Genomic DNA, 18,275 nt, shown 5'->3' with positions numbered 1-18,275 from the left:
CGGCGCCACGAGCTAGCCGCTACGTGTCCGTGTAGGAATGAGATGGCACCAATCTGCAACGGCCAACAACGCCGCGGCCACCAGCGGCGTGAGGGCTGCCGCCGCCCGTCCCGGGCACCGCCAGCTTCTCCCCGCCGCCGCGGCGTAGCGGCCGAGGTCTGGACGCTGCCCGATGCGTGCAGCGCGATGCACGAGACGGGCGAGGTCGACGGCGTCCAGGAGCGCCGTGTTTGCTCCCCCGGCGCGGCGGGCTGTGCCGAGGTCCCACCTCCGCCGCCTCACCCAGCGCGCGTCGCCAATCACCGCCACTGCAGCGCTCGGGGAGCCAGCCTCCAACGCGACCGTCTGGAGCTGCCCGTGGGCGCAGACGCAGAGGTCAAACAAGAGGGCCTCGCTCTTGCCTCGAGCACAGAAGCTGAGACGGATGGCGCCGCTCGACGAGCGCTCGAGCCGCTCGACCGAGCACGACAGTCGTAGCGTCCCCGGCCTCAGACTTCGAGCCAGCAGCATCTGCAAGCCTTGCTGCGGATATCGGGCACCGTCGTCGTCCCCACTGCTGCTTCTGGAAGCCGCGCCGCCGCGACCGCCGTGCCCTCGCAGCCTCGTAGCCTGGCCTGCGAGCCCTAGCTCGTTGAGCACGGCCTCCGCGGCTGGCACTCGGATGTCTCCCGACACCTGAGGATTGTCGAGCGCCTCGGTCTGCTCAAAGACGACAACATTGCAAAGATTGGCCTGCTGAACGGCGCGCGCAAATGCAAGTCCCGAAAAGCCGGCGCCGATCACGGCTACGCGCATACACACTATTTTGCTGGCGAGCCGGATGCGACACACCAAAACGCGACACGTCAAGGAGTAGCACTTTGACCTGTTCCGACCCTGATCCGACCTCTTTCGAACACCGACCTGATCCGACCGTGTTCACTTCGAACACGGTCGGATCAGGGTCGGACCAGAGTCGGAACAAGGTCGGGAAAATCCCTCCCTCCCGCCGCCGCGGTGACCCCTGTTCGAGCACGGTCGGATCAGGTCGGATCACGGTCGGAACAGAGTCGGAGTTCACAGGCCGAGCTCCGAGTTCACAGCCACGTGCCGCGTACGTCCCGTTGCCGTTCAGCACACCAGGTCGGATCACGGTCGAACACAGTACGGATCAAGGTCGGGAAAAGGGCCGCACGTGGGGCACGGCAGCTCATGTGTTCCGACCCTAATCCAACCCTGTTCCGACCGTGTTCGAACGCTGCCGAACACGGTCGGATCAGGGTCGGACCAGAGTCGGAACAAGGTCGGGAAAAAGGGCCGTACGTGGGGCAGCTCATCTGTTCCGACCCTGATCCAACCCTGTTCCGACCTTGTTCAAACCTAACAGCTAACAGGGTCGGATCAGGTCGGTGTTCACATAAGGTCGGATCAGGGTCGGATCAGGGTCGGAACAGGTCAGAGTGATACCCTCCTACGTGAGCCGACCTGTTCACACAAAAACACAACCCCGGAAGACGCACAAGCTCAGACAGTCGAGAAAGGGATAGACAGCAACGACAGTCAGAAGTCAGCGCTGGGCATTCACACAAAAAAAAACAGATTACACGAGCACGGATGGAGACACGCACGAGCGGTCCGGGAGCAAGGCGAATGCAGCCCGATGCTCCATCCACATTCCATGCCACAGTCCTCCCTCGCGTCTGACGCCGCCGCCCCCGATGCTCCAGCGACCTCCCTGTCCCCCGACGACGCCGCAAACACGCTCGCAGTCGCGCTTGCTCTCACGGAGCTTGCCTCCGCCGCCTCTCCTAGCGCCGCTTCCGCCGGCCACGCCGCCTCTGCCCTCCGCCTCCTCAGCCGCCGCTCTTGATGCCGGGATACGAGGTTTGAGCCCAGCGCATGAAGCGTGCCGCGTGGGAGACGTGCTGAGTCTGCGCGCCGTGTGTCTCGACCACCACTCCCTGTCGGCAGCTGGACCGGCTGGCTTGACGCCGGCCCATATCGCTGCATTCGAAGGGCACGCGAGCTGCCTTCGTGCGCTCCACGAACTTGGCGCCGCGGCGAGTCTGTCCGCGACGGACGAGTACGCCCGCACGCCCGCACACCTCGCGGCCGAGGAGGGCCACGCCGACTGCCTGCGTGTCCTCCACGAGTACGCCAGCCAGGGTTCGTGAGTGAATTTTCACACTTTCACTTTCACATGTGAATTCATGTGAATTTCACATGAAACGTTTCGGCCGCCCCCGTTTCACTGAAAATTTCACAAGTTCGACTACTTTCGAAGGCTCTGGCATCTCCGAGGCGGCAGCGGCGGAGGCGGCAGCAGTCGAGGCGGCAGCGGCGGAGGCGGCAGCGGAGAGAGCGGCGGTGCGCCTACCACTGCCGGCACCGGTAGGGATCTCTGTGCCACCAATGCCGCGCGTTCCTGCTTCCCACCTTCCCTGCAGCGAGGCCGTGGTCAAGGCCGTGGTCGTCCCCAAGGCTCAAAGAACAGGGGCCCGCCCTCACTGCATCAAAACGCGGTGTTTGAAAGCGAGGAAGTGTAGAAAGGAAAGAGCCCACAATAACTAGTGAGAGGAGGTGCAGCTTGGTTCGTGTCCTCGGGCGCTCGAGGACGTGTGTGTTGCCTCAATGTTCTTTTAATGCGCGCCCCCGCCGAAATACACTGCAAAACACCATACACGCGAGATGCGTCGGCAGCGACGCGCACGACCTCTTAAGAAGCACCGTGTCGTTAGGGTTAGGGTTAGGGTTAGGGTTAGGGTCAGAGAGCGTTCAAGCCGTTGTGCAGCTCCTAAGAGAATGGTCCGGTTTGGGCCGAAACCAAATGGCGGAATCAGCGGTCCGTCGACACGAGCTCTCGGTGAACGCTTTGGGTTCTTCGGGCTAGGGTTAGGGTTAGGGTTAGGGTTAGGGTTGGGTTAAGGGGTTGGTTGTCGTCGCGCGCTCTCGATATCTGGATAAGACAGAGATACAGCAGCAGAGGCGACCCAAGCGACACATCAGAGCATGGATGCTTGGGGGCGCGAGCCGCCATCTTGGACTGTGAGGCGAGTATTTGCAACCGGGAGCGGCCCTCGCCGCCGCCCCTACACCGCCGCCGCCGCCCTCCCGGTGGCAAATAATAGCCCAAGTCGAAGAGTGCGCCCCGCCCTCGGTATCTGGGCGGCAGGCGGGACTAGAGAGGCACGCTGGTGCACGGATGGGGGCGCGAGCCGCCATCTTGGACTGTGAGGCGAGTATTTGCAACCGGGAGCTCGCCGCCGCCCCTACACCGCCGCCGCCGCCCTCCCGGTGGCAAATAATAGCCCAAGTCGAAGAGTGCGCCCCCCACCTTCGGTATCTGGGCGGCAGGCGGGACTAGAGAGGCACGCTGGTGCACGGATGGGGGCGCGAGCCGCCATCTTGGACTGTGAGGCGAGTATTTGCAACCGGGAGCTCGCCGCCGCCCCTACACCGCCGCCGCCGCCCTCCCGGTGGCAAATAATAGCCAAGTCGAAGAGTGCGCCCCACCCTCGGTATCTGGGCGGCAGGCGGGACTAGAGAGGCACGCTGGTGCACGGATGGGGGCGCGAGCCGCCATCTTGGACTGTGAGGCGAGTATTTGCAACCGGGAGCTCGCCGCCGCCCCTACACCGCCGCCGCCGCCCTCCCGGTGGCAAATAATAGCCAAGTCGAAGAGTGCGCCCTGCCCTCGGTATCTGGGCGGCAGGCGGGGCTAGAGTGGCACGCTGGTGCACGGATGGGGGGGCGAGCCGCCATCTTGGACTGTGAGGCGAGTATTTGCAACCGGGAGCGGCCCTCGCCGCCGCCCCTACACCGCCGCGGCCGCCCTCCCGGTGGCAAATAATAGCCCAAGTCTCGAAGAGTGCGCCCCACCTTCGGTATCTGGGCGGCAGGCGGGGCTAGAGTGGCACGCTGGTGCACGGATGGGGGCGCGAGCCGCCATCTTGGACTGTGAGGCGAGTATTTGCAACCGGGAGCTCGCCGCCGCCCCTACACCGCCGCCGCCGCCCTCCCGGTGGCAAATAATAGCCCAAGTCGAAGAGTGCGCCCCCCACCTTCGGTATCTGGGCGGCAGGCGGGGCTAGAGTGGCACGCTGGTGCACGGATGGGGGCGCGAGCCGCCATCTTGGACTGTGAGGCGAGTATTTGCAACCGGGAGCTCGCCGCCGCCCCTACACCGCCGCCGCCGCCCTCCCGGTGGCAAATAATAGCCCAAGTCGAAGAGTGCGCCCCCCACCTTCGGTATCTGGGCGGCAGGCGGGACTAGAGAGGCACGCTGGTGCACGGATGGGGGCGCGAGCCGCCATCTTGGACTGTGAGGCGAGTATTTGCAACCGGGAGCTCGCCGCCGCCCCTACACCGCCGCCGCCGCCCTCCCGGTGGCAAATAAATGCCCAAGTCGAAGAGTGCGCCCACCACCTTCGGTATCTGGGCGGCAGGCGGGGCTAGAGTGGCACGCTGGTGCACGGATGGGGGCGCGAGCCGCCATCTTGGACTGTGAGGCGAGTATTTGCAACCGGGAGCTCGCCGCCGCCCCTACACCGCCGCCGCCGCCCTCTAGAGTGGCACGCTGGTGCGCGGATGGGGGCGCGAGCCGCCATCTTGGACTGTGAGGCGAGTATTTGCAACCGGGAGCTCGCCGCCGCCCCTACACCGCCGCGGCCGCCCTCCCGATGCGTCGAGAGTCGACTCTCGACTGCTGAGAGAGTTCATCCCACCATCAGCACCGTATTCGCCCACAGCATGCCATGAGATTCATATAGGTCTAGTGTACACATCAGCTCAGCGAGACCAATATCTCCAGCCTCCTTCATCTTGGCTGCTGCTTGGGAGCCAACACCTGTGCAAGTGAGTGTCAGAGTGTCGGAACTCGGTGGGAGCATCCGTCATCATCCACGTTCACACGACTCTTCACACTCGCTCGAAAAAGTGAAATTTCGTTTCACATGAAATGTGAAGTGAAAGTGAAAGTGAAACCGATTCGCTGTTTCCATGTGAAATCACGAACCCTGACGCCAGCTTGAGCCTCACATCGGCTGACGCCATCGGCTCCACGCCCGTACATTTGGCGGCCGAGGCCGGTCACGCGGGATGCATCCGCGCGCTCTTCGAGCTCGGCGGCCACACCACCAGCTTCGCGGCGCCAGACGGGAGCGACTTCACGCCGGCACACTACGCTGCTCAAAATGGCCACTCTGACTGCCTTCGGGCGCTGCACCAGGCCCTAACCGCGGTGATACCGCCGCAGCTGTCGGCTCTGCGGCGCATCTCCGCCACCGCCACCGCGCGCGCGCGGCCCCAGGCCTCGGCGTGGCAGACCGTGCGCAGCGAAGAGCTCCGCGCCAAGCTCTCCCTCTCGTGGTGCCCTCCCGGCTGCCTCGGCTCGCCTGCAGAGGCTGCCTGCACTAACGGCCACAAGGCTCGCGCCGCCCCGCGATCCCAACACTCGGAACCATCTCGGAACCATTTTGGGACTATCTCGGAACCGTTTTGGGACCTACATGCCTCCGCCCCTCCGCCCCCCAGGCTGCATTCCGGGTGCTCGCCGGCATCGGCGGCGCCGTCCGCTTCTGGGAGAAGCTCGCGGGAAGTCCCGGACGAATCGACACCGACTTCCCGTGGCTCCTCTCGGACCCGTCCCTGCTCAACCTGCGGGCCAAGCGAGCCTGGCTGCACGCTCGTCTCGACGCGCTGGTGGGCTGCAACGCCGCACTGGCCATGGAGAGGGACGCGCTCACGCTGCAGCTGGTCGCCCGCCGCAGCAGCCCGCTCGACGTGTCGGAGTGGCGCCCGGGCGACAGAAAGGGGGAGTGGGGCCGTCACGGGGACGTCGGGGCGTGCGCCGCCCTGAGCGTCGACGAGGCGACGGGCCGGCCCTTCTCCGGCACGGCGGCGACCGCGCTGGACGTGCGCTACCAGGGCGAGGCGGCGGCGGGCGACGCGCTGCGACGCGAGTGGTTCGAGCAGGCGACGGCGGAGATGGTGGACCCGCGCCGCGGCCTCTTCTTGGCGAGCCAGGACGGGCTGCGGCCCAACCCGCACTCGGCCTCCTCGGCGGGCGAGGACCACCTCTCGTACTTCGCGCTGCTCGGCCGCATCTGCGGCCTCGCACTGTACCACCGGGAGACGGTCGGCGTGGCGTGGTCGCACGCCTTCCTCAAGGCCGTTTTCGGCTACCCGCTCAGCTTTGACGACCTCGCGTCGGTCGACCCCGCGCTGCACCAGTCGCAGAGGACGCTGCTCGCCATGCCGGCCGAGGATCTCGGCGCCATGTGCCTCTGCTTCGAGGTGCGAGGCCCGGAGGGCCTCCTGCCCGAGGCTGGCGGAGGCGAGCCTCCCCTACCGTCGCAGGTGGACGGCGACGAGGCGGTCATATACGAGGAGTCGTCCAAGCGGCGGCGCGCCACTGAGCTCAAGCCGGGAGGGGCCGACGAGCCGGTCACCGCAGCAAACGTCGAGGAGTACCTGCGGCTGTACGCGCAGCACAAGCTCCTCGGCGCCGTCGAGCCGCAGGTCGCCGCCTTCCGCGCCGGCCTCGCCGTCTTCCTCGACGGGCGCCCTTTCGCCTCCCTCCGCACCTGCTGCACGGTCGCCGAGGCGCGGTCGCTGCGAGGCGGCGAGGCGGCGGTCGGGTGTTCGTCCGAGTTCACCCGAGCTTCGCCCGAGACCAGGTCCAGCTGCTACTGTGCGGGGAGGCGGCCATCGACGTCGACGACTGGGAGCGACACACGCGCTACGACCCGCCCGAGTACGCACACTCTAGGGGCGTCGCGTGGTTCTGGCGCGCGGTGCCCGTTCCGACGTTGAGCTCGGGCCATCTCGGGTAACCTCGGCGATCTCGACATCGCAGGCGCGCGGTGCGCGACCACCTGACGGAGGCGGAGCGCGCGCAGCTCCTCTTCTTCGCCACCGGCGCAACGCGGCCCCCTGCTACCGGCTTCGCCTCGCTGATGGGCTACCGTGGCGCCGAGCAGCGCTTTACGGTGGCGTGCATTGGCGGCGGCGCCACCGGCCGACTCCCCACGGCGTCGGCTTGCTTCAACCGTCTCTATTTGCCCGAGTACTGCTGCGAGGCGCACCTGCGGGCCAAGCTGCGGCTGGCGCTCGCGGGGGCGCGGGGCTTCCACGAGGCGGCGGTGGCGCAGCCGACGACCGGCACCGAGGTGACGGTGCAGGCGCCGCGTCGCTTCTGGGGTGTGGGTTGAGGAGGTTGGCGTGTGCCGTCTCGAAAGTTGACCTGAGTGCGGAACGGCCACGAACGGAGAGTCTCGAGTGGACAGAGAGACACACGTAGAGCACAACACCGTCGTGTTACGCTTTATTCCACAGCGTGATTAGTACATTGATAATTGATCGCATGTGTGCACATGTGCATGCACATGTGTAGTCGAGTGTCTTCCACACAAACCCCCTGAGGCTGAGACGTGAGAGCCCGGCAGCGCGGCACCCTGTTACGGCTAGCTGTTTTTTACGCGCGTGAGCCCCCATGTGAGGGCGTGTTCCAGTTCGCCGACCCACAAAGCACAATCTAAATCATTCATAAAAAAGAGAGCCGCATGTAGCCCACAACCCCCCCCTAGTCGCCGACCACACCCACAAAGAACCCCTCCCTGCACAAAGACCGCAGGGCATCGCTCAGGGCGGGGACCTGTTCCTTTTTACCCATCTCCTAGTAGAGGTGTCCGTTTTATTTATTTATTTACAACCCCCCCCCCCCCCCACAGAGCCAAGTCCTCAGCTCACCTTTTGGGAGGCGTACCTGTGTCTGTCGTCTCACCTTACAGTATTACATGCACTGCAACGGGAGTGCGCCTGGCCCTGCCGCTGCCCCCGGGGGAGCTGCGCCGCGCCCACAGGTGACAGGCAAGAGCGATACTCCCCTCTCCTGGAGCGAGAGCGGGCTCAGAGAGCTCCAGCAGGAGTCCTCAGCTATGGACCGCTCACACGAGCGGTACCTCGTCTTGCGGCTTGCTAAAACCGAGGTTGGGAGCGCCGCTGCCGCCGCCGCCGCCTTCGTGCTTGGCCTTTTGGACCATGTTGTTGCCGATGTAGCTCGCCGCACCTGCGACGACCAGCAGGGCGATGCCGTACACGGGGTTGTAAAAGAGCCAGGCGATGGCGGTGGAGAACGCCCAGAGCCCGAGCGCAAAGACTGCGGCCACACAGGCGACCATGCACTGCGCGACACCGGCGATGTACTCGCCGACGCACGGGACGATCTGGGGCGCAACGGCAAGAGGGCCTCCGATCATCATGAAGCCCGCAAAGAAGATGCCGTAGCATAGGAGCCGGACCAGCATCGTCATCGAGTCGAGGTTCGCCTTGAGCACGCCAAACATCTCCGCTGGCGAGAGCGCCTTCCCCATATAGTACTCCAGCTCGCGCGGCTTGCACGGAGGGAACCACCCACCGCCCGCCTCGTACGGCTCGAGGGCGCCTGGCGAGCCCGCGAGCTGCTTACCAATCCCCGAGACGCTCTCCGCAGTGTACGCCTGCATTGTCAGCTGGCGGTCTCCCAGCTGCGCCGAGTTTGGGGTGTAGATGCGGCCGTCCCCAGTCTTATAGTAGTAGACCGCACCCTCCGTTGGCCCCGTCTGGCTCATCAGCCCTGCCATCGGGTCGTTGCTCTGAACACCCTCCTGCGTCTGCGCCCAGCCTGCAGGCGCCGGGATATCGATCGGCGCGGGGCCCATGTCCATCGTCTGTTGCAACTTCTCCTGGGTGAGCGCAAACTGGGCGACTGGTTCGCCTGCCATAGGAAACATACCATCCGCTGAGTTGGGTTGCGTGGATGAGCTTCAAGACGGGCGCCCGCACCGAGGTCAACACTCGGCGCGTAGCTCTGCGAGAAGCCCAGCCCAGAGGTGTCGAGCGACAGATCCGACGCCGACGGTTGCGAGTTCAGGCAATTGGGGCCGGGGTCCTTCGCGTTTCTGCCGCAAGTGTAGCGGATATTATTTAGCTGAATACGCGGCGCCTACATGTCGGTTGTCTCGCGTGATATTGGGTGTGCGTCAGAGTGCCTCCCAAAGTAAGGCGCAGGCCCGCCATGCTCGTCCAAGTCTTGGTATAGCAAAAGCACGTGTACGTTGTCGTCCCGCCAAGGTTGTCCTTCTCCTCCTGGCTGTAGGTTTGTTCGGTCCATAGATACATCTGGACTGTCGAGGTCACCTGAGCACGCGGTTGCTCCTGAGCAAAGGCTGCCACGCGGGGTGCTGGGGCACCGTAAGCGCGCCGCAACCTTCAGTGCACCGGGGATGGTCGCGCCCGTGACGCTCTCAGTGACCTCCGCCGTGTCCAGCTGGACGGGACAGGTGTAGTGGACGAGATCGCCCATGTTGGCCGCATTGTTCTCGCACGCCGTGTCAACGATGATGGCCTTACCCGCGTCAAAAGCGGCGGAGGTGCACACCGAGTTGCCTGAGGAGCAAGTGGGGTCGCGTGTGGGAGAGATGTGGTGTGCTGCCCCTCCCATTAAGGTTGCGCTGCCCTCGTTCCAGACCACAAGCCAGCAGCCAACTGGCAGCAGGAGAAAACCTGTGTACACGTCATGCACAACATGTCACTTGTCGCAGAGAGAGGCTGTGTGGCGGACACGTGTTGGACGTAGCATGCGCTATGACGGCTCAGCAAGGTGTGGAGAGTGCGCCGATAAGGACGCCGCAGAAGGAGTGAAGCAGCTTCTGGCAGTAATTGGTGTGGCTCGTGGGGTTGAACTCTTCGTCCATTGCGCCCGCAGTTGAGAGTTGTCCGGCTCGCTCCCGCGCGGAGCGACGGACGCGAGCGGACCGACCCGGACTTGCGTGTTGCGACTTCCGTTTTCATGCGGCCTTATTTTCTTTCTTGACTGGAGGGAAGACCAGACACAGACATCTTTTATCTTCTCCTCTTTGAAGTCTGTATTAGAGTAGGAGGACAGGAATGCGCAAAAAATGGACATAACAAAAGAACGCCTAAAACACGCCACCACACACGTATGTGCCGCAGCAGACCGCCACGGCCCTCGCGAGATCGCCCGTTGATCGCCGACGGGTAGCGGTCCACACGGGATATGTCGCTGCTCATTGGTTGCCAAACTCGGGGCGGTAGCCGCGGTTTGAGGTGCCGAAATCGGGTTGCCGCAGCTCTGAACGCTGCCCGAACTCGAGGGTAGTGCCGTCCGAGGTGCGTGTGTCTACGCTCGGGCCACTCGCCGCGCTGAGGAGCGTGCAGAGAAAGACGACACCAAAGAGGCCTCCGAGCAGCGTTTGCGGCGACGCGTCGGTCAAGTCGGGAAGCTGCACGTTCTTCGCCTCTCTCGCGACGTCGGTGAGGCCGTCCTTGAGAGGCTCTACCGCGCGCGAGATGTCTGTCTTCAGCTTGAACTTTGTCGCACCGCCCTCCGCCTCCAGCCGACGCGCAAACTCTGCCGCGAGCGCATCCCCGTCTTCGCCAGTCTTCTTTGGCTCGTCGTCTGAAAGGGCTGCGCGCGGCGCTCGAGAGCGGAACGGCCGCGCGACCGAGGGCGGAGGGACCGAATGCAACGCAGCAGCGAGGCTGACAGCAGAGATGATGACGAGCCAGCGCATATATACACTTACAACACCAGAGCCAAAACGAGCTTTCCCCGAAACCGCGCGAAAAGAATTCTTTCATGCTGACGCTTGGATGCCACTCACCGTTCTCCCATCCCTCCCTTGGGTTGTCTGTTTTCTTTCTTTCTTTTTGCCACTCACTGGCACGACAAGGGCGCGGACTGGCGCGGACTGGCACAAAGAAAAAGGCGCCACTGCCCTTCCTGATCGTCCTTCCAAAATCCTTCGGGTCACTCCTCATCGCAAACCCTGTCAGCAGTCCTCCTCCGGGAATGTACGTTAGAGCCACATACATTGAAAATCCTGCTCGTGCAGGTGGGGACCCTGTCTCCTCCCCCATCCCTCGTTTGGGGTGTCTATTTTCTTTCTTTCTTTCTTTTTCCTTGTCTGCTGTGAGAGAGTGAGAGAGTTGTTTTGTTTAAATTCTTTTTCCTTACTCGTACTTCCTCAGGACAACAATTCTCTCTCTCTCACACACAATTCTACTCACTCAGTCAGGTGGTCGACGGGACGGGACGGAGGACCCCGAGGGGCGGTGGCGCCCACAGGTGCGATATTAATAGGTTCGTCCTTATATGCGAGAGAGAACGCCGGCTGCGCCCCTGGCAGCACACCACATCTCTGGCAGCAGCCCTCGTCCGCCTCTCCGGACTCCGCTCCATGTACCATGATGCGCCCCCCTCGCCCCAACCCTCTTAGCACTTAGGTCTAGCCTCTGGTAAACGAGTTTCCTAAAGCTGCATTTTTCTGTGTCTGTCCTCACCCCCAGCGCCCAGCATGCTAAGTAAATAAATAAAACGGTCAAACTCTGAGACGAGATGGGATTTAGGGACATGTGTCCCCGCCCTGCACACGATCTTGGGGATTCTTGGTGTCCCAGCATGCTGCATGGGAGGACCGTCTACTTTCTTTCTTTAGAGCTGGCATGCGAGAGGACTGCCCGAGGGGCTGGGCCTGCTCGCCCTGCACGTGCAGCCTGCAGGCGGTCCCCCCGGGGGCGGTGCAGCCAAGAAGTCAGCCAAGGGTCTAGGCTCTAAGGGTGCGCACAGTGGTGCGCAGCGCAGAGCACCGGGCAGGCGCGGAAACCTGCTGTGGTAGGAGCGATCCGCATCCGGGAGGAGCCCCGAGAGCGGATGTGGGATGTGGCGCTGGAGGATGGCTTGCCGTGGTGGCGATCGGCTCTGCCTGTGCCGTTCCTTTGGTCTTTCGGTGCTTTTATTTCATTCAAAGATTACTGCTGGCCAGGCGTCACAATGCTCACTTTGATGCCGCCTGATACGTCCTCGCCCTCGGTCGGCTGCTCGATCGTCACCACGCACTCGGCCGCGACCAGCGGCGGCGCACCCGCGCTCTCAACCTGGGGGTGCGCTTTCGACGGCCGCAGCCTCTCGCGCCGCGCGTCCGCGTCGCGCCCCTCTGAGAGGAAGAATTCCAAGAGAGACTCGCCTAGCGTCTCTGGAGCCTATGGGGCGGGAAAGCATGAGGCTATCAGCTGACGGACGCCACCCGGCAGTGAACTGCAATGGCTGGTGCCGTCTGCTCGAAAGCCACCAGCTCGATAGCCTTCTCGAGGAGCGTCGGCAGCCGAATCTCGAGAAAGTAAGTTGCAAAGGCCGCCTCGGAAGGATAGAGGTCCGTGCGCGAGGTCCAGGGGCTCAAGCTGCGGCGATTTGTGACGGGGTGAGCAGCTCTGAACGCCCAATTTGAGGTGTGGCGCCGCTACGAACCCACCACCCTATTGCAAATCTGACCTGCGCTCGGCCGACTTGCCAAACCGCCGCTCCAGCCACTCGACGGCAAAAGGCTCGAGCTTGTCTGGCTTGTCCTGCGCGACCGCTTGCATCAAATCTGTCGCGGCAGCGTGTGGTGAGTAGACGGAGTTGCCTTCATGGGCGGGGACGTCCCACACCTCTCAATATCGTGGTGAGCGTCGCCCTCCTCTTGCCCTGGTCCTGCAGCTGCTGCTCCCACGAGTCGTCGCCAGGGCAGCGAGGCGACAGGGTCTCTTCCAGGAGCCCCTTGATGTGGAGCTCGAGCTCGACGGCGCCGCCTTGCGTCTCTAGCCGCAAGACGATGGGCTGCATTATATGGCTGGGCGGTGAAACGCTCGTTTCGGACAATAAAATAACCGAGGGGCCCTCAGCGGAGCTGGGAATAGGACCGCCGCAGGGTGCCACCGCGGGTGGCCAGCCCGCCGCGCCTGCGGGCCCGGCCGCCGCCGCGCGCGTGCCGCCGCCGCCCAGCGGCGGCGGAGTGCGCGGCTGCTCCTTCACTGTCCCTAACCCGGGCAGGAAGCGTGGGCAGCAGCAGCGCGGCAAGGGCCGCGGTGCCAGGGGCCGTGCCGATGCTGGACCCCGTCTCGTTGACAAGAACGCGCTGTCCGCGCGCGGCAGCGGGCTCTCGCGCCAGTCGCGCTCGCCGTCGCCCGACTCTCCGCCCGCCAAGCGGGCCGCCTCCGCTGACTCGTCCGGCTATGAAACCGATACGCCGGACGAGGTGCAGCAGGAGGCGGTCCGCAGGGTATGCGGCGCGCTCGGCATGAGGGAGCAGTTCGAGGCGGCGATGGCGGCGGGCGAGCTGCTCGAGATGCTCGAGAGCTTGCCGCGAGGGGCGGTCGAGGCCTCTGTCCGACAGATGCGGGGTTACAACCGCACGGGCGAGTGGCCAGAGCCCATTCTCACCAGCCCTGCCCCGCAGCGCGGCCGCTCGCCAAGCCCCGTCGATGAGTGGTCAGATGGTTAGTGCCCGAGAGCGAGGGGTCCGGGGGGGAGCACAAACATACATGTAGGACGCCCAGCCTTGCCCTCGTGCCGCCGAGTGCATATCCTATGCGAGAGAGATCCCCTGTGCCCTGTGCCCAGCCCTCTCCGCGCGGCGATGCGCCCTCCCCCCTCGCTTTTGCAAAATCCTGCAAAGGTGGGGACGTGTCTGTCCTCGACCCAGCCCTAGCTTGGGATGCCCGTTGTATTTATTTATTTAATAGGACCGCCGCGAGCGGCGTGGCGTGGAGCGGTTGAGCATCCCTCCGGGGGCCCCTCTGCGCCGGGGAGGCGTTGTTGGAGGCTAGGACGCAAGCGTCCGTCGCCCTTTTTCAAACTCGGGGCCCACACTCCGCTACGCTCCGACCCGAATTTGGACAAACAAATGTTAGAGTTGTTTGGTATTGCTAAAAATCTCTCTCGAATTTGGAGGGCCTAAAAGTTTAAGGTGTTGCTGCGCAAAAGGGGAAGACGCTCCACGCACAAAAAGTATATGTATCAGTTCTTACGAACGTACTTCCTCTTAGGCGGACCCTCCCGATGCCAGGACGCATCTAGTGCCAGTCTACGCTTTAGGATAGCTTGTTCGTTTGGCCGCCCACATGCTATGTGATGCCGCATGGTTCGGCCTGCTTCGCCTTTAGTGGGAGTTGACCACTGGTCGCCTGCAACATGTTCGCCGGTTGAAGGAAAGACATAGGCTCGCTGCGACGCTTCCCACACCGGGATCTCTTGCCCGTAAGTTGTGACAGCCCGTTGTGGATCGCGCACGCGCGCCGCAGCTCGCCGCACTTGCTTGAAAGTGAGACCCGGCAGCTGTGGCAGCAACGCCTCGTGAATTTTCTTGTCGCTGAGGTACATGTATCCCCTTTGCTGCGTCAGCCCCTTCACGGCAGCGAGTGCCTCTTTCGAGGACGGCATGGCGTCAGGATGTTGTTCACGCCAGCGCTCACGGGCGATAGTCAATGCAGACCGGACTGCAGATTGATGCGACTCCCCTAGTGCTGCTGCAATGGTGGTGTGATTGACAGGCTTGCCGTGCTGCTCGAACACCTCGTACACGCGATCGACTAGCCTCAGCTGTACCCGATGCGGCATTTGTGGCCCCGAAAGTGAGAGCACTTGCTCACGCTTTTCGTTGGTCCATGTCATCGGCGGCGGTAGCGGAGGCGGCGGCGGAGGAGGCGGAGGCGGTGGGGGCGGAAGGCGCGCGTAGCTGACGGCATCGGCTGCTTTGGCCTTTGCGAGCGCCTCGTCCTGAGCCAGCATCCCGGGGATGTCGAGCCGATGCCGTCCTTGCAATAAAGACTCTGGAGAGCTCGTCTGGTGGGAGCCAGCATCCTGAGTGGCACGCTGGCGCTCAGCTAGCAGCGTGTGCGCCTCCTCCTCGGTTAATGCCTCGCATCGCAAGCCATGGTGCCAGGGACCAGTGACGGCAGTCGTTTTGGCAGCAAATATAGCCTCAAAGCCGTACACAAACCGGTAGCCGGCGGTCCATTGTGGTACACTGGTGGCCCAACTGCTTGCGCCCCTAGCCCGGGCCAACCTGACCGTGATCCACGGCGCCCTGTCAGTGTCATATGGTCCAGCCCAGCACGGCCCTGCCAAGACACGAGTTTTTGAACCCAAAGATGGGTGCGAGCTGTCACCGTGTTCCGCTTCGTAGCTGTGTCGGTAGCTGGGGTGGCCGTACACTGGCTGGCCGGGCTGCAGCCAATACACACCTGTGAATCCAGCACCCTTCCAATAGCCACGCTTGTCCAACTCGGGCGGCACCACAAGGTGCAGCGCGGCTGGAGCCTCCGCCTCGCGCTCGAAGGAAGCCCCGCTCCGCAAGTAAATCACGTCCCGCACCACTTCATCATAGCTGCTCAAGTTGCGCTCCACCCAGTACGCCGCCTCGTAGGACGCCGCTGGTAGGTTGATGTGCGATCGCACCTGCTCCTCCGTGCGGCCAACAACGCTATTCGTGCGGAAGAGCCACTGCAAGCGGACTGTGCCCCCTGAGCCAATGCGGCGGCGAATGGCAAAGCGCATACAAAAGTCGGGGTCGCAGAGAGCGTCGCGCAGCAGTTGAGCATGCTCGTCGGTCGCGTTGTTTAGGACGCCACGCCAATTATCTGCGCGCCCATCTGTTGCCTGGCATCCCCGGCGAATTCGTCGCTCGTGATCAGCTCCGCTGCCGCTCGGAGCAACCAGTGCCGTGTCGAGATGAAGCTCCGCGACGACGCCCGTGGACTGCACGCGCAGGGAGAGGCGCACGAGCTCCCGCACGGCAAGCGACTTCTCGGCATGCGCCGCCTGACGCCTGTCGGCATCCCATTCTTGCAAGCAAGCCATTTCTACCGACCGCGACGGGACGGACGTTTTGGTACGTTTTGGCACCAGCTGAAGGCTTGCGTCCGCAAAAGCCCGTTGCCAACCGCACTTTTGCCGGAGTCTCGCGAATCAATTGGCCTCCGCTCAAGGTGTGAACATATTCGCTGCGGTCACAACGGACGCGGCTGTGAACAGATGGAGCCGGCAGAGCGACCCTCTGATCAACACTCCTCGGTATGTCTATATGGCCGGCGGCGGGAGAGGGGTCGACTCAGGGTCCTAAATAAATAAATAAAACGGACACCTCTCTATTGTGAGATGGGTAAAAAGGAACAGGTCCCCGCCCTTGCGATCTTTGTGCAGGGTTCTTTGTGGGTGTGGTCGGCGACTAGCCGGGGTCGTCCTCCCGATGGGGGACTAGCACTAGCCGTCTTCCACATGGTCCCTCGGGTCCCTGCTGCTCCTAATCTCTTCGTACATCCTCCTGCTGATCTCCGCAAAGTCCTGCTCCCTCCCTCGTCTCGCCCTGCACGTCTGCTCCGCCTCACCGTCTTCTGCCCTGCGTCGTCTGGCGACGGGTCCTCCATAGTCGCACAGGAGCTGCGCGAGCGCCTTCTTTTTGGACACCTTTCCCTTCAGGCCGGCTCCGTCGGCGGCGAAGAGCGCCTTAATGGCATCATCTGCACACTCCATCAGCTGGAAGGTGACCACTTGGGCGACCCGCGGCAGCCCCGGAGGGCTGGTACGCTTGGTCCAAGCCGAAGAAGATCGCCTCCGCACGCCTGACGAGCGCCTGGCGGGTCAGAAGCTGAGCCGTCAGCGGGCGGCGCTGTATGAGGCCAGAGAGGACAGGGCAGCACTCTCTGCCAGCTCTTTGGCCACGGTCGGCGCGCGGCCTACCGGGCCAGCACAGGCACAGCTCACGATACGACGCGAGTGCGGCGGGGTACGGGGCGATTCCACGGAGTTCTGCGGGCAAACGGCGGGCGCGCGCACCTGACGCCCAAACGACGCCGTTGACCCCACAGTAGAGCTCAGAACCGATCGAAAATCCTCATCCGGACCACCCAGCCTCGGCTCCTTCCGGCCCGTTTGGCGTCCGGAGCTCGGGCCTTCGAGCGGCGTCGAGGTGAAGATCGGCGCAGCAGGGCAGTCTTCGCCAGCCATTGTGGCTGCTTTCAGTGTACACCGCGGAATAAAACTCAGATTTATTTTGCATGACCTGGGGTCACACAATGGCAGCGCTCCAGACGCGCTCTGGTAGCTGCCAATGAAGCCGTAGCCCATCGCGCGCGCGCCGGACGGCCTCTGCACCTCTACTGCAGTGCCCTCCTGCACCGAGCGACGCGTCAAATCTTTGTTGCTGCCCATGACCGGCAGCGGCTCCGAGCTTGGGCGAGCGAGCCCTGGCTGAGCTGAGCCACTGCGGTCGCAATGCAGCGCTGCGGTCGGTGCAGAGTGGCCGTCGTACGCGCACGCGGCACGGCCGCTCTGCCTCAGTGGCGTGCGGCTTGGGCCAACTGAAGGTCGCTCTCCGACCTCGCTCGCCGAGCTCACAATCCGGCGCGAGCCGCATCGAGTGGAAGTTCGACTTCAGCTGCCGCGAGTGGATGGACTGCCTTGTCGAGTGCGAGCAGTTGGGCTCCGCCGGGAGCATGTGGTGCAACACGTTCTCTGGGCGCCAGCAGACGCGAGCGCGCAAGCGCGTGTTGAAACCGGACGCTCCACAGCAACACTCAAGATACACTCGAAGGGGGGTACACGTTTTCTTATTCGGGTTTCGTTGGTCATAGTGCACTTGAACCGACGAAACCGAAGAGGGTTGGCCCCGCGGGGGTGGTTTTAACTTTTATTGCGTCAAGGGTCCTTCCCCTTTAGGGTGGACTGTTTTTTGTTCATGCAAACAAACACTGTATGTTGGGCGTGCGCCGTGCTGCAGATTGTACGCGTGTGTGGGGAGTGGCTCTGTCAAAGTCCAAACCGCGCGCAGCGTAACGGCGGCTCCGCCGACCGAAGCTGCCTGCAAATCGCTACTTGTAGAGCAGGTAGCAGGTGGGCACGGTGGCGAGCATACAGACGAGCTGCAGCGGCAAGCCGAAGCGCACAAAGTCGGCGAAGGCGTAGTCGGCGTCGCGCGACACCATCAGGTTGGTCTGGTACGAGACGGGCGTGGAGAACGAGGCGGAGGCGGCCATGGTCAGCGTATAGAGCGCGGCGCGCCACGGCACGCCCGACGCCTCCGACATGCGCACGACGATCGGGAACATGAGCACCACGACGGCGTTGTTGGAGATGACGGCGCCGATGGCGATGGCGACCGCGTAGATTGCAAAGAGGAGGGCGAGCGAGCCTGCGGAGGCCACCGTGCGGGGCCTGGCGGCAGAGGCCGAGCGATGAGGCGGCGAGGGGAGAGGGAGGGGGGGAGCGAGCGCGCCGAAAGGCGCGACGATCGCGACGAGGGAGGAGGCGGCCGAGGCGGCGAGGCCCGACACCTCGATGGCCTTGCCGAGCGCGAAGGAAAGAGCGATCGAGAGGAGCACCTAACCCCGCGGGTGGGGGCTGCTCACTGAAGCACGCGGCTGCGGGGAGGGCCGCAGGGGCGCGGCGAGAGAGGGGCACCGGCCCGTTGACCGCCGCC

The 18,275-nt window shown here is 63.7% G+C and overlaps 8 protein-coding genes across 8 annotated transcripts; 2 read left to right on the top strand and 6 right to left on the bottom strand.

Annotated features, from left to right (window-relative positions):
• Positions 1 to 12: 12 nt before the first annotated feature.
• Positions 13 to 795, bottom strand: EMIHUDRAFT_248227 (hypothetical protein; the record flags this gene model as incomplete). Its single annotated transcript, XM_005763170.1, has 1 exon — positions 13 to 795. One exon carries the CDS (start codon positions 793 to 795, stop codon positions 13 to 15), a length of 783 nt encoding a protein of 260 aa, XP_005763227.1.
• A 5,091-nt stretch (positions 796 to 5,886) lies between these two features.
• EMIHUDRAFT_54229 (putative ubiquitin-protein ligase) lies at positions 5,887 to 7,091 on the top strand (the record flags this gene model as incomplete). The annotated part of the gene is made up of 4 exons (XM_005763169.1): positions 5,887 to 6,273; positions 6,337 to 6,573; positions 6,657 to 6,779; positions 6,864 to 7,091. Coding segments are annotated over 4 exons (975 nt in total), but the record flags the coding sequence as incomplete, so codon positions are not given.
• An 834-nt stretch (positions 7,092 to 7,925) lies between these two features.
• On the bottom strand, positions 7,926 to 9,598 carry EMIHUDRAFT_248225 (hypothetical protein; the record flags this gene model as incomplete). Its single annotated transcript, XM_005763168.1, has 5 exons — positions 7,926 to 8,734; positions 8,803 to 8,918; positions 9,074 to 9,156; positions 9,227 to 9,405; positions 9,592 to 9,598. 5 exons carry the CDS (start codon positions 9,596 to 9,598, stop codon positions 7,926 to 7,928), a joined length of 1,194 nt encoding a protein of 397 aa, XP_005763225.1.
• Positions 9,599 to 10,046: 448 nt separating this feature from the next.
• EMIHUDRAFT_248224 (hypothetical protein) lies at positions 10,047 to 10,553 on the bottom strand (the record flags this gene model as incomplete). Its single annotated transcript, XM_005763167.1, has 1 exon — positions 10,047 to 10,553. One exon carries the CDS (start codon positions 10,551 to 10,553, stop codon positions 10,047 to 10,049), a length of 507 nt encoding a protein of 168 aa, XP_005763224.1.
• Positions 10,554 to 11,790: 1,237 nt separating this feature from the next.
• EMIHUDRAFT_248222 (hypothetical protein) lies at positions 11,791 to 12,402 on the bottom strand (the record flags this gene model as incomplete). The annotated part of the gene is made up of 3 exons (XM_005763166.1): positions 11,791 to 12,021; positions 12,111 to 12,219; positions 12,311 to 12,402. 3 exons carry the CDS (start codon positions 12,400 to 12,402, stop codon positions 11,791 to 11,793), a joined length of 432 nt encoding a protein of 143 aa, XP_005763223.1.
• Positions 12,403 to 12,632: 230 nt separating this feature from the next.
• EMIHUDRAFT_248221 (hypothetical protein) lies at positions 12,633 to 13,301 on the top strand (the record flags this gene model as incomplete). The annotated part of the gene is made up of 3 exons (XM_005763165.1): positions 12,633 to 12,741; positions 12,851 to 12,885; positions 12,930 to 13,301. The coding sequence occupies 3 exons, from the start codon at positions 12,633 to 12,635 to the stop codon at positions 13,299 to 13,301; spliced, it is 516 nt and encodes a 171-aa protein (XP_005763222.1).
• Positions 13,302 to 16,060: 2,759 nt separating this feature from the next.
• Positions 16,061 to 17,294, bottom strand: EMIHUDRAFT_248219 (hypothetical protein; the record flags this gene model as incomplete). The annotated part of the gene is made up of 4 exons (XM_005763164.1): positions 16,061 to 16,430; positions 16,705 to 16,749; positions 16,872 to 17,079; positions 17,177 to 17,294. The coding sequence occupies 4 exons, from the start codon at positions 17,292 to 17,294 to the stop codon at positions 16,061 to 16,063; spliced, it is 741 nt and encodes a 246-aa protein (XP_005763221.1).
• Positions 17,295 to 17,667: 373 nt separating this feature from the next.
• On the bottom strand, positions 17,668 to 18,177 carry EMIHUDRAFT_120483 (hypothetical protein; the record flags this gene model as incomplete). Its single annotated transcript, XM_005763163.1, has 1 exon — positions 17,668 to 18,177. A coding segment is annotated over one exon (510 nt), but the record flags the coding sequence as incomplete, so codon positions are not given.
• Between the last annotated feature and the right edge of the window lie 98 nt (positions 18,178 to 18,275).

Source organism: Emiliania huxleyi (assembly GCF_000372725.1).
Source record: "Emiliania huxleyi CCMP1516 unplaced genomic scaffold EMIHUscaffold_645, whole genome shotgun sequence".
NCBI classification, from domain to species: domain Eukaryota; phylum Haptophyta; order Isochrysidales; family Noelaerhabdaceae; genus Emiliania; species Emiliania huxleyi.
This window is presented reverse-complemented; position numbering and strand designations above follow the sequence as displayed.